Here is a 12,859-nt window from a genome sequence, read left to right as displayed (position 1 = left end):
GTTTTAGCTAAAATAATCTACCCTTGCTAAGATCTCTGATTAAGTTATAAAAATGTCTGGACTGTTATGGCTGTTTTGATTGTGTAATTGAGTCACAGGGCTTCCATATGCCATCAAAATGTGGAACCTCCAGGTTCTTGTTTTTTGCACAGTACAATTCATGTAATTGTTATCTGTCCCTTTAAGTTGGGTACTAGCTAGTACCTGTCTTTAGATAAGAATACCTCCTACTCTGTAGCAATCTTTTGCATCAAAGGAGTTTCTGGATCCTGTTTGGCAGAAGTTGTCTTTAGTCCTGTAGAATTTGTAGACCACTAGATGTGGGATATTCATCAGTGATACATATATATATAATTGTCTCTTTTTCCCTAACCCCATGTTTTCTTCCTAGATAGTTCAGGTATCCCTTACTTTTTCTTTTCCTACCTGCTCACTCTATGTCGCGCATAGCTTTAGAACATGGCATATGCTTGTGACCTGTGCCCATTATTTTTTTGTACTTTTTAGGTGTCCATGTAAAACACTCAGTAAATAAAATCTTCCCTGTTTTTCTTTTTTTTCTTGAAAATTCTGGTTGTCTGTGCCAAATGGATAATTGTGAAGTACTTTTGAAATACAAATCTTAATCTTACAAATTAAAATACATGTTCAAATGTTTATATAGGTACATGTACACACACACACACACATATATATATATATATATATATACACACCTTCATACATACAACCTAGTTATACAAGCTCCACTTTCGAGTTCTGTGTGTTACTTTCATGCCAAATATCTGGCCAGAAGCTGAGCTCTTTGTGGGAGGGGATTTCTGTAGCTTATTCATTTCTGTTTTGAGAGTCTGCCACATAGCAAGTGCTGTTATCTTGATATCTGGTTTCAATGAATTACTGAGCTGGCTGTCTCTCATGTACCCATAGTAATGATGCTCCAGAGGACATGGGCACCCAGGAACTGCTGAACGCCCTCACCAAAGACCCTGGCTTTGGGACCCGGTGTATGGAAGGAAACCCAATCCCGTGAGTGACACTTCAGCCATATGCTGACTTCTTGTTCTTGTCCCATGGCTTGATTTTTAATACATTACATTTATCAGTTGCATGCCACAGTGTGACTGCCAACATTTGTCCTTTGAATCATTATTTGTCTCTAAAAATCCACTGTACTAATCTAATCAAGCTATCTAGTTTAGGCATAAAAACTTGGAGAGTCTTCTAACATCTTGCAAAGCAAATCATTAGAGACATTAGTTTATTGCTTTAGGATATTAATATTTGATTTCAATAGCACTTTATGCTTATTGATCAAATGTTCTCTTCCTTTCTTCCCTCTGATTTCTTTATCTAAGTGCTTCAATGGGGTGCCATTATATATAATTTGCAGTTTGCTTGCTAGCTTCTTCACTTTAACGACTTGAAAAGATGATATACTTTTAAAATGTGTACTTTGTTGTGCAGTTGCAGATTTTTAATCATATTTTCCTTAAAAGTCCTTTTTCAAAAAGTAGACAGTAGGTAAACAAAGTCGATGAATTTCCTTATGACTCTAAGTGTGTTTAGTAGAAGGAGGTCCTTGTGAGTAAAGGAAATGAACAGGTGAGGAGCTTACGAGACAGCCAAGGCTGGGAAGGGTGAGCTCAAGTTTCCAGGTAGGTTTCCTAGCAGAGTTGAGCGACCACAGTGATTTCTGAAGAACTTAAATTCCTAGTTTTATAGGGTCAGTCATCTTCTTTAAATGACAGCAGAGAGCATGGCACCTGATTATTCAAGAGTACATCAGAAAGCTCATGGAAAAATTGAGTTAAGAGACGTTTATTTTGGTGCAAAAAATTTGAAATCTATGCATATTTTTTTCATATATATTTTCATGAACTGTATGAAGACCTTTTATATGCACACATTTTAAAACTTTTTGCACCAAAATTAACTTATCTTTTATTTCTAGTTTCTGTTAACTTTCTGAAGTAACCTTGTCCAAGGTCTGGGTCAGATTTCTAAATGGAAAGCCACTCTGTAATTGTTAGCTCTTAACTGATATTACCCAGATACTAAATATTTTTTAGTACTTAGTACTTAACAGGTGGTAAGTCCCAGCAGCCAATATTAGCCCACAAATAATAACATCATGAGGGTGGAAAAGGACATAGACATAGCTTATTGGGATTTTCTAAGACCTTGGAGACTGCACATTGTTTTGTAGATGAGATAGAAAAGTGAGATAAGATGATGCAGTTATCTGGATTCCCTGCTGCCCAGCTGAACTGAGTGGGTTCATGGATTGATGCCAGTCTCGGAAGGGTCTAGAAGAGTCAGGACAGGGCTGAGAGTTAGCCCACAGGCCCAAGAACTGGATCCTGACATCACAGGGCTCAGAGTGTTGAGCGTGGGCAGTGCCAGCTATCAGAGGCAGTCTGATGGAAGGGGCCCCTGTCGCAACTCTCACTGATATCAAACTAGGTCTTTCAACAAGTGTTAGAACTGAAGGAAATTGACTGGGATCCTTCTTAGTGGTATTCACATTTGTCTCATCTCTTTTGAGGATTTTTTTGAAGGTCTCACCTTCATTTCCTCCCTTTGCAGAGATGTGCCCTGTTTGGCAGGGGAGGAGGAGTGGGCCACTGCCCCAGTTCCTCAGACCATTGTGGATCTCTTCCAAGATGGGAACTGGACCATGGAGAACCCCTCACCTGCCTGCCAGTGCAGCAGTGACAAAATCAAGAAGATGCTGCCTGTGTGTCCCCCTGGGGCAGGAGGGCTGCCTCCTCCACAGGTGAGTCACCCTCTGGGCTCTGTGACGGAGCAGATGCAGCAAAACCTGGGCTGTAGATTCTGCCTGAGAGACAGCAAGAATAAGATCCCTTGTCAGGCTGGCTACCTCAGTCTTGATCCACTCCTTGTCATAGGGAAAAGCATGTGAGCATTGAGGGAAGAGATCTGGACAACATTGTGCCTATGCCTGTCCCACAGTGGTGGTGCCATGGGCAGGCGGTGACAGGCTCCGCTTCCATACCTGCTTCTGCCACAAATGAGCTGGTGGCCTTTGGCAGGCCGTTTTAACTCCATGGATCTGTTTCCTCATATCTGACATAAGGAAGCTGAGTTTTGTCAATCCTGTCATTCTCTGAGACTGCTGAGTTTGGGGAGGACTCCTGAGCTGCTTTTTTTCTTCCCTGAGTATAACTTCTGGTTATTGGTAACTATTGGTAATCCTGTGCTGCTTTATCAGTGTCTAGGTTGCAGGCTGAGGACAAGCAGGTTTAAATGGATGTGTGGGGAGTGGGTGTTGTGGTATGGTGGATTAAGCTACTTCTTACAATGCCAATATTCTATATTGGAATGCTGGTTTGAGTCCCAGCGACTCCTGATCCAGCTTCCTAATGTGCCTAGAAAGGCAGCAGAAGGTGGCCCAAGTGCTTGAATCCCTGGGACTCATTGTGGGAGACCCACATTGAGTTCCTGGCTTTTGGTTTTGGCCTAGTCCAGACCTTGCTCTTGTGGCCATTTAGAGAGTGAACCAGAGGATGGAAGATCTCTCTGTCTCTCCTCTCTCTGCCTTTCAAACAAACAAAACAACAACAGCAAAGATAGTAAGGTATGAGGATTTAATAATGTCTGGATTACTTGTATTTAAAATAATAGCTAATCTAGTTATTAATATAATTCCTTGAACAAAAGAATTCATTAGATGTAATTAATGATGCTGCTCCTTAGAAAAGAAGAATATGTCAGTATTTATTGTTCAGATATTCAAAATAATATCTTGGGGATGACTTTGGCTTTGGTGTAAATACCTGACCAGTGCTGAAGGAGAATGGATAATGTCTTAGGGGTTGACTGAGGTCAGTGCCTGAGCCCTGTAGTCAAGGTTCCAGTCACACAGTAGGTGACATGTGTCATTATTGTCCTTGATTTGATTTCTGTTCCAATTCTTGTCTGTGAAGACCCATGCTTTTGGCTCTTATATGGTTACAGAGAAAACAGAACACTGCGGACATCCTTCAGAACCTTACAGGAAGAAACATCTCAGATTACCTGGTGAAGACATATGTGCAGATCATAGCCAAAAGGTGACGATGTACTGAAGGTGGCCCTGTTTTATTAAAGGCCTACAAGCAGTAGACCAGAGTAGTGGGGGAAATGCCAGCTGATGGCCTGATGGGGTCTACTGGACATTTAGGATATTTTCCCACTCTAGAAAAGATGCTGAAATATTGTAAACATTCAGTTGGTAGATTAAATGTTGAAGCAGCTTGGTTTTAGAATGAAAATAAACCTGGACTAAAATTTGAATTCTACCACTTGCTAGCTGCTTGGCCAGGGGCAACCAGTTATTCCTTTAAAGGCTTAGTTTGTATAAAATATGATATGAATTATGCTCTTATAAGTTTATTGTTAGGATTAAAGGATATGGTACAAGTAACATGCCTCAAGTACTCTCTTGTGGATAATGTGTGGTGTCATGAAGAGAGCCCTGGGAAGACTCAGTAGCCTGTGTTGGCTGTAGAGCCTTGAAAAAGCATTGTAGCTTCTTGAGGGCATGGCTGCATAGTGTCAGGTTCTTAACTGATGCTCGGGAAATATTTGTTCTGGTGCCTTACCATCAGTCTGATCACTTGGGGTCTCTGTTCAAGTTCTTGGTGAATTTAAATGACAACGATATGCTGGAAGGATAATGACCACAAATTTCCAGGAGTGAAACATAACCTCTCCATATGTCATTTACAATTGGACTGTTCTTTTGAATTGGAAAAGCTTCTAGTTCAATCATATCTTTGTCTGTAAGGTATGATTCTCATATAAAGAATAATTATAAGATGGAGAGAAGAAAAGCCATGCTTGGAATGAGCTGTTTCCCATTGGCACAATGCCACAGTGTCAGTCCAATCATAGGACTACTTCTGTCCCTTTCTTGTAGGTACCCTCAGGTAGTTATTTACCCCTTTGCATTATCAGAAATGGGATCAGCATTTTCTTAGAACTGATTTTTTGTTTCTTTGTCTTTATTTTGTGCAGTTTAAAGAACAAGATCTGGGTGAATGAGTTTAGGTAAGTTGATCTTTCTGTACTTACAGTTTTCCCTGGGACCTCAAGCTCAGGAGGATGACTGATGTGGGCATTTGAATCAAGAGAAGGTGTCAGTTTGGGGATCGTTTGGCCCTTGCTCTTGGGTGCTCCTGGTTGGGTGCCACCTCAGTGAGAAGGAGGACATATGCCCTGCAGAATTTATGAAGCACACAGAAACATAGACAGATGTAGGTTAGCTTGCCTTGGAGATTTTGCCTCGGGCATCTCTGGTCGGTGCTCTGCTGCCACCTCAGAGGTCTCTGAAATACTTGGCACACTGATTTCCTTGAGAAGATTCAGAAATTTCCCGTGGATCTTCACGGGAATTTAAAGTAAGTGCAGTGTTGTGAGGGAATACCCATCCTAGTTACACTTCTCAGAGTCCTTTGGGTTTCTGGGGACTCAAGAACCAGTTCTTCAGGCCTTAGACAGGGGATCAAGAAAGCCTTGGAGGAAATAAGAGGCATCAACATCAACTTATTTTCAGTGTCTATTTCAACCCATTTGTTCTTCTGGGTTTTGAAGGAACAAGTGAGACTGCGAAAGGTAGAATCTTGAAGCCAATGTGTACATTATTGATGCGGCTGTGTCAGGACTCAGAAATCTCTCTGATACTAAGGCCCACTTTTCCCTGAGGGTCGGGGTCTGCAGAACTCTGGAAAGAGCAGACACTGGTCCTTGTAGTAGACCCCAGGCTAGGAAAGGGCCAAGGTCTATCATTCAACCCTTGCTGGCCACCTAGGATGGTGTTGGCCACCCACTCACCCTGACTGCCCCCTCCTGCAGATCTGCAGACCAAGTTCAGGCCTGAGTGACCAGGGAGGGAGGAGCCCCTGTGAGGTTAATGACCTTTTCTCAGTGTCTCACTATCTAACTCTGTGTGTAATCAGGCCGGGTCTTCCTCATAGGGCCAGGAACCATGAGCGTTAAAAGACTGCCAGGGGCCGGCACCGCGGCTCAACAGGCTAATCCTCCACCTGCGGCACCAGCACACCGGGTTCTAGTCCCAGTCGGGGTGCCGGATTCTGTCCTGGTTGCCCCTCTTCCAGGCCAGCTCTCTGCTGTGGCCAGGGAGTGCAGTGGAGGATGGCCCAAGTGCTTGGGTCCTGCACCCCATGGGAGACCAGGAGAAGCACTTGGCTCCTGCCGGATCAGCGGGGTACGCCGGCCGCGGCGGCCGTTGGAGGGTGAACCAATGGCAAAAGGAAGACCTTTCTCTCTGTCTCTCTCTCTCTCTCACTGTCCACTCTGCCTGTCAAAACAAAAACAAAAACAAAAACAAAAAAACAAAAAACAAAAAAACAAATAAACAAAAAACAAAACTGCCAGGATCCCTTTGAGGAAGCCAAGGTGTAGCTTCTCTGAGTCAGATTTTGGCCCTGCTTTGGATAGGAAATTTGTCTCGTGGGACTTGTACACACTCATGCAGTGTCTCCTGCTGGGTGATACTATGGGACACATGGTCTGGGTTTTGATGGCTGGTTTTTCTTCCAGGTATGGCGGGTTTTCCTTGGGTGTCAGTAACTCCCAGGCACTTCCTCCGAGCCGAGAAGTTAATGATGCCATCAAGCAAGTGAAGAAACACTTGAAGCTGGCCAAGGTACAGTGTCCATCCTGAGCCTTTTCAGAAACATGGGCCTGGAGCTGCCGGGACAAGGGGGTAGTTGGCAGGTAGATCTGATCACCTAGCCACTCCTTGTTTTCAGTACACTTGAATACAGAGTCATCGTGAGTGTCTAGTGATTTTTGAACCAGATAAGAATGAACTGTAAACCAGACCTCAAATACATTCTTTTTCCTAAAAATGTGATTGGCTAAATAGGAAAAGAATCGTTTTGATTTTTAAGCTAGCAGGCTGTTCTTCAGGACCTGCTAAGCACTCACTTGTTCCTCTATTCTCAAGTCTCCCGTCTGTCAGTGAACATGAAGGGGGCCAGGTGGCATGCACTCCAGGATCCTGAACAGCAATGATAGTCTGACGGCTCATGTATCCGACACATGCAGTGTGTGTGCTCTTGGCATGATGCTGGGGGCATGTTAACGAATCCTCATCACCCAGTTCTATCCAGACATTAGACTCTTGGGACTTCGAGCCATGAGATGCCTGTGTGATTCCTCTGAGACGTAACACCAGTGTTGTAGATTTCTGATGACTTGGTTCTCGGGAGCCATTTATTCACTGGCTTCCAATTTAGTTTCGATGAGCAAGGTGATAGTGTCATTGCTCTTCACAGAGTTGTCCTGTTGTCCCCGGATTCCAGGCCCCTTTCCCTGTGTGGACAGTCTCAGCTGAGCGGGTTTCTCTTGTTTATAGGACAGCTCTGCAGATCGATTTCTCAACAGCTTGGGAAGGTTCATGACAGGACTGGACACCAAAAATAATGTCAAGGTAAACGACTCTCTGTGTTCTTGTAGTTTCTGGGTACAAAACCATCTTTATGTTCTCTGAAGTCCTTTTGACTCATGGTCAAGTGGATAGGAATATTCATGACAGAAAAGAGGACAGTCTAGCGTAGTGATTAAGAGAATTTGCTCTACCACCAGACGTACCAGGTGAACCGCTGTGACCTTGGCTGAATAATTTAGCCTATCTAAGCCTCAGTTTGCTCATCTGTACAATGGCAAATAATCATGGCTATTTGCAAACTGTTGTGAGGATTAAATGCATTCAAGATCCTCAGCACAGTGCCTGGCCATTCAGGAGTGGTTGGTATATCCTGTGTGCACTATTACTGTGTTGTGTTCTTTTGTCTTAGCATATGACTGGACATTCTTTCTGCAGTTTAGGTGCATGTTTTCTGTGTTGTACTTCTGTGTCCAGGACCTCAATTTGGGAATATTACCTTGTACCTGATGTTTTATTTCAGGTATGGTTTAATAACAAGGGCTGGCATGCCATCAGCTCTTTCCTGAATGTCATCAACAATGCCATTCTCCGGGCCAACCTGCAGAAGGGAGAGAATCCTACCCGTTATGGGATTACTGCTTTCAATCACCCCCTGAATCTCACCAAGCAGCAGCTCTCAGAGGTGGCTCTGTAAGTGTAGCTCCATCTGAATGGGTGCAGTGTGGAGACAAGAGTGTTGGAGGAATCGTGGAGGAGGGCAAGGAAACAGAAAACTGATTGTAGGGTAGCACTTTGGGAGACAGCTATATTATGGTACACCTGGGTGGATCTGGACACTGGGCAGAAAATGGTCAATATAGGAACTGGCTGGCAGGGCTTCTTGAGTTGTAGCAGAAAAATGACACAAATACGTAAAAATCATTACTTTTGGTGAATTAATATAAAGCAAGTTAAAATTATTGATAAATATAATTTAAATATAAATATATATGATATATATGATAAATATAATTTAACTCAATGTTAACATTAGTTTTAATAGAAATTTAATTATAAACAAGTTCTTTTTTTAAAAAAAAACACTGTTTTAAACTCTGAAACGTGCTTTAGTTAGCTTGTGTGTTTGATTTCTGAGTTAAGTGTATATGTGCACACATCTGTGTATGTGTATGAGAAGTATAAAGCCAGTAGGATCTAGTTTAAAGTGTGTAGCCTTTGGAATCCTAGAGATCTGAGTTAGAATGTGGTCTCCAAACTTTCTAGATATGTGGTATTAAATGTGGTAATTCCTATAGATTGCCACACTCAGAACAGAGTATTCTACAAGATATATCTTGTATTCTACAAGATATGGTGCATGGCACAGTTAGTGTTTCTGTTTAACTCCAATAGGGTATCAGCGTATGTCACTAGGATCTTTGTTCTTTTTTTTCAAAAATATTTATTTATTTATTTGAAAGTCAGAGTTATACAGAGAGAGAGAGAGATCTTCCACCCGATGGTTCACTCCCCAGTTGGCCACAGGGGCCGGAGCTATGTTGATCCAAAGCCAGGAGCCAGGAGCTTCTTCCGGGTCTCCCACGCGGGTGCAGGGGCACAAGGACCTGGGCCATCTTGTTACTGCTTTTTCAGGCTATAGCAAAGAGCTGGATTGCAAGAGGAGTAGCCAGGACTAAAACCGGTGCCCATATGGGATGCCGGTGCTTCAGGCCAGGGCATTAACCTGCTGCCACAGCGCCGGCCCCATCACTAGGATCTTTGTAACAAGACTCTATTTTTTGGGCTTCTAAGATGTTTTCTTATAAAAAGAATCATATAGGATTTTTCTGTGTAATACTGATATGCTCTGGCTTTTGATTTCTTTACAGCCAGAAAATATTAGCTTAATAAGAGTAGCTTTATAGTAATATTTATTCCTTACTTAGTTTTCAAGTCACACCAATCTTTTTTGTGTGCGAAAGTTTCCAACTTACTGTTCCTGTAAGGTCAAGAACAGTGGCCCAAATTGAACACATTAGAACATTCTCAGACTTCCTTTAGTAGTTTCATTATGGCAGTGGACTCTTTTTGACCTCAGTGAAATCACTTTTGCATTTGAATTGTCAGTTTTCTTCTTTTAAAAAACTTGAAAATGATTCTATTTAACCCTGAATAAAATGTAGTTGGTAAGCAGATGTTTTTGTCTGGGCCGTGTCTTGGATGTGTGTGTGTATGTGTGTGTGCCCTTGTTTCTTGAGTCTCCAGCTGTATCAGTGACCCCTCAGATCCTCACTACCTTTGTTTTTTCAGGATGACCACTTCAGTGGATGTCCTCGTGTCCATCTGTGTCATCTTTGCAATGTCCTTTGTGCCGGCCAGCTTTGTTGTGTTCCTCATCCAGGAACGGGTCAGCAAAGCAAAGCACCTGCAGTTTATCAGTGGGGTGAAGCCTGTCATCTACTGGCTCTCCAATTTTGTCTGGGATATGGTAAGGATACGGGCCTGCTGCCTCTTTATGAATCTCCCTTGGGGCGTGGACAAGAATGGGCAAGGAAGAAAGAGTCTCTGTCTATCACCAGGAAGTGTTCTAGCTGGTCTAAATCTTTATTATTTTTTAAATGCTTACTTATTTTAATCTCAAAAGGCAGAGCTACACACACACACACACACACACACACACACACACAGATCTTTCATCCACTAATTTACCCACCAAATGTCAAAACCAGGAGCCCAGAACTCCATCCTGGTCCCCCATGTGAGTGGCAGGGCCCAAGCACTTTGGCCGTTTTCTGCCACCTCCCAGGTTGCATTAGCAGAAAGCTGAATTGGAAGTGGAGTAGTTGGGACCCAAACAGGCACTGGAATATGAGATGCAGGTATCCTAAGTGGAAGCTTAACCTGCTGAGCTACAGTGCCCTCCCTAAACATTTTAGGAATAAGGAAAAGGCAGAGGCAGTGTATCCCTCCATGACAGCAAACAGCACTGGTTACAGAGCTGATCTCACACTAGAGGGAACATCTGTCCACACTGACTATAATACCATCGTCACTTAATTTCCCATGTGAGAACTTTCCCAAGAAATGTAGAAATGAAAAGACTTTAGTCAAAACCCCAAGCCAGTACCTCTAACTTCTCTGAAGTGTTTTAATCCTGAGTCAGGGTTTTAATTGCCTTATAAGGAAAGCTGTCTGTCATTTGAAAACTCTTATGTTTTACCAGCAGCTTATCCATCCATTGCAAATAGTTTTTATTCTAGCTGTAATACATTCCTCCTGTTTGAATCAATATGGAGGATGTCAAAGCATTCTGAAGTTCTAATTTTTATAAAGCAGAGTTGATATATATCTCCCTATGGTTTCCATTACTTCTAAGCCACCTAGAACAGATCTAATTCTTCTCCTTTTGGACAGCCCTTCCGATACCTAAACACAACTCTTAGTTCTAAGTCTTCCCTGGATAAGATGAAATATGGGAACACACTTTGTAATCTCTAACGCACTGTGCAAATGTGAGTGATGATGGAGCTGCTTATGGTGTCTGTGCTGAGTATCCCAATCTTCAAAGATTTGCTGCTGTTCTGATCCGATTGCCCTTCTGTGGCCACACTCTGTATTGTTAATGTTCTTTTTGAAAAGCAAAGTTCAGAATTAACTTTGTGTCCACACTATGTTCTGAATGGTTTTGAGTCTACAGGGAGTCGATCTTTACCCTGTATGCCCATTACTGCAGCACAAGAATACTGCATTTTAGAAATGGCATTGTCTTAGTGGCAACTTCGTAGTGAACTGAAGCCTCCATTTCACATGTTAAATTGGGTCTCTTTCATTCTACACTAATTCAGTGGGTTTTTTGGGACCCAAACTTTGTATTTGTGCCTTATGAACTGCATTGTCCATTTGCTTTGTTTTCACCTTGACCCAGTACTTATTCTCTTAAACTTAAACTTATTCTTATTAAACACATACAGAGTTTTCACTATGTATCTGACCATGTTAGGTGTGAGGGATTCAAAGATGAAAGACTGAGATCTTGACTTCAAGGATGTCACTTATATTTTTATGTATTAATCTGTCCTTCCCTGCTTTAGGGCCTCTGAAATTTCCTATACACATGTCTTCATGTACGTTGTTGATAAACATGTTGAGTAGGATGGGCCTATGCAGAGCTATACAGCCTGAAGCTGCAATTCTTCTAACAGCTGACAAACCTCCTACCACCTCCCTGCCTGTGATTTGCTTTGCCAGCTATGAATTCTCATAATTGTCCTATGATCAAGTCTTTATTTCTGCATTTTAATGCCTGATGCACTGTCAGGACAGATTTTAAAATTATCCTCAGTGTGATGAAACAATCCTGACATTCATGTTATGAGTGCTTACCTCATAAATAGATTACATGTGAGATTGAACTTGGGCAGACTATAATATAGCATTAATGATGAAACAGACACATCATCTTCAGGAAGAATAATGGAAGCTTATTTGCTGCCTGCGAAATTGAAATTACTCTGGCTGGGAATCCATTGTTCAGTAAGTTTACTGAGCGTGACACCTTTGGCTTAGCTGTGGGAAAGACAGAAAGGGCATGCAGTTTATAAAATCAGCCAAGGGTAAAATGCTTGTCAAAATGTATTGTCCAGTATTTTGATTAATAGTTTAAGTGGCTTCATTAATTCAAAGTTATTCTCCAATATGTTCATCTGCCCTTTCTTGTCTGATGATGGTGACTTGGAATGTGTTGATTATTTGACTTAGGGGTCAACTGTATTTCCTTGTTTTCACTTTTAGTGCAATTATGTGGTCCCTGCCACACTGGTCATCATCATCTTCATCTGCTTCCAGCAGAAGTCCTACGTGTCCTCCACCAACCTACCTGTGTTAGCCCTTCTACTCTTGCTTTATGGGTAAGGCACTTGTGGGTGGGGGAATCTCATAGTTGATTAGGCATGCACAGCCTGACGTCAGAGGAAGGCAGGGCCTCCCAGTGGACATGTATCTCTGTGCCTCACCAGGTGGTCGATCACGCCTCTCATGTACCCAGCTTCCTTCGTGTTTAAGATCCCCAGCACAGCCTACGTGGTGCTCACCAGTGTGAACCTCTTCATTGGCATCAATGGCAGTGTGGCCACTTTTGTCCTGGAGCTCTTCACCAACAATGTGAGTTCTGCAGAAGGGGCACCTCCTGCTAGGATGAGTGTCTCTGCAAGCCAGAGGACAGTGTTCAGTGGGGATCTCACTTCGCTTGTCTGTGGCACTGACACCACCAACAGCTCTGTCCTTTTTCAGATTCTTCCTTGGGTTCACACAGTATGTTTCTCTCCTGCTGTGCCTTATGTTTCTCTGGTCAGGCCTCTGTTTCCTTTGACAGATTCTGTTACCTTTCCTTTTGTTACATTGTTGCTTCTTCTTGATCCTCTGCCACCTTTGCTTTTCACTCTACCTACCAACTTCAAGTGA

General features: G+C 42.6%; 1 protein-coding gene across 2 annotated transcripts in view; it reads left to right on the top strand.

The window, feature by feature from the left end:
- Positions 1-12,859, top strand: part of ABCA1 (ATP binding cassette subfamily A member 1) — a 137,497-nt gene that overhangs the window by 111,229 nt on the left and 13,409 nt on the right. For both annotated transcript variants that reach the window (XM_008257418.5, XM_008257475.5), the window contains exons 30-39: positions 931-1,029; positions 2,590-2,779; positions 3,982-4,076; positions 5,023-5,055; positions 6,568-6,673; positions 7,388-7,462; positions 7,941-8,110; positions 9,710-9,887; positions 12,191-12,306; positions 12,415-12,559. In XM_008257418.5, coding sequence (XP_008255640.3) covers positions 931-1,029; positions 2,590-2,779; positions 3,982-4,076; positions 5,023-5,055; positions 6,568-6,673; positions 7,388-7,462; positions 7,941-8,110; positions 9,710-9,887; positions 12,191-12,306; positions 12,415-12,559 — 1,207 coding nt within the window. The remainder of the gene's footprint in view (positions 1-930; positions 1,030-2,589; positions 2,780-3,981; positions 4,077-5,022; positions 5,056-6,567; positions 6,674-7,387; positions 7,463-7,940; positions 8,111-9,709; positions 9,888-12,190; positions 12,307-12,414; positions 12,560-12,859) is intronic.

Source organism: Oryctolagus cuniculus, chromosome 1, assembly GCF_051225735.1.
Source record: "Oryctolagus cuniculus isolate XC-2025 breed Fujian yellow rabbit chromosome 1, ASM5122573v1, whole genome shotgun sequence".
NCBI classification, from domain to species: Eukaryota; Metazoa; Chordata; class Mammalia; order Lagomorpha; family Leporidae; genus Oryctolagus; species Oryctolagus cuniculus.
This window is presented reverse-complemented; position numbering and strand designations above follow the sequence as displayed.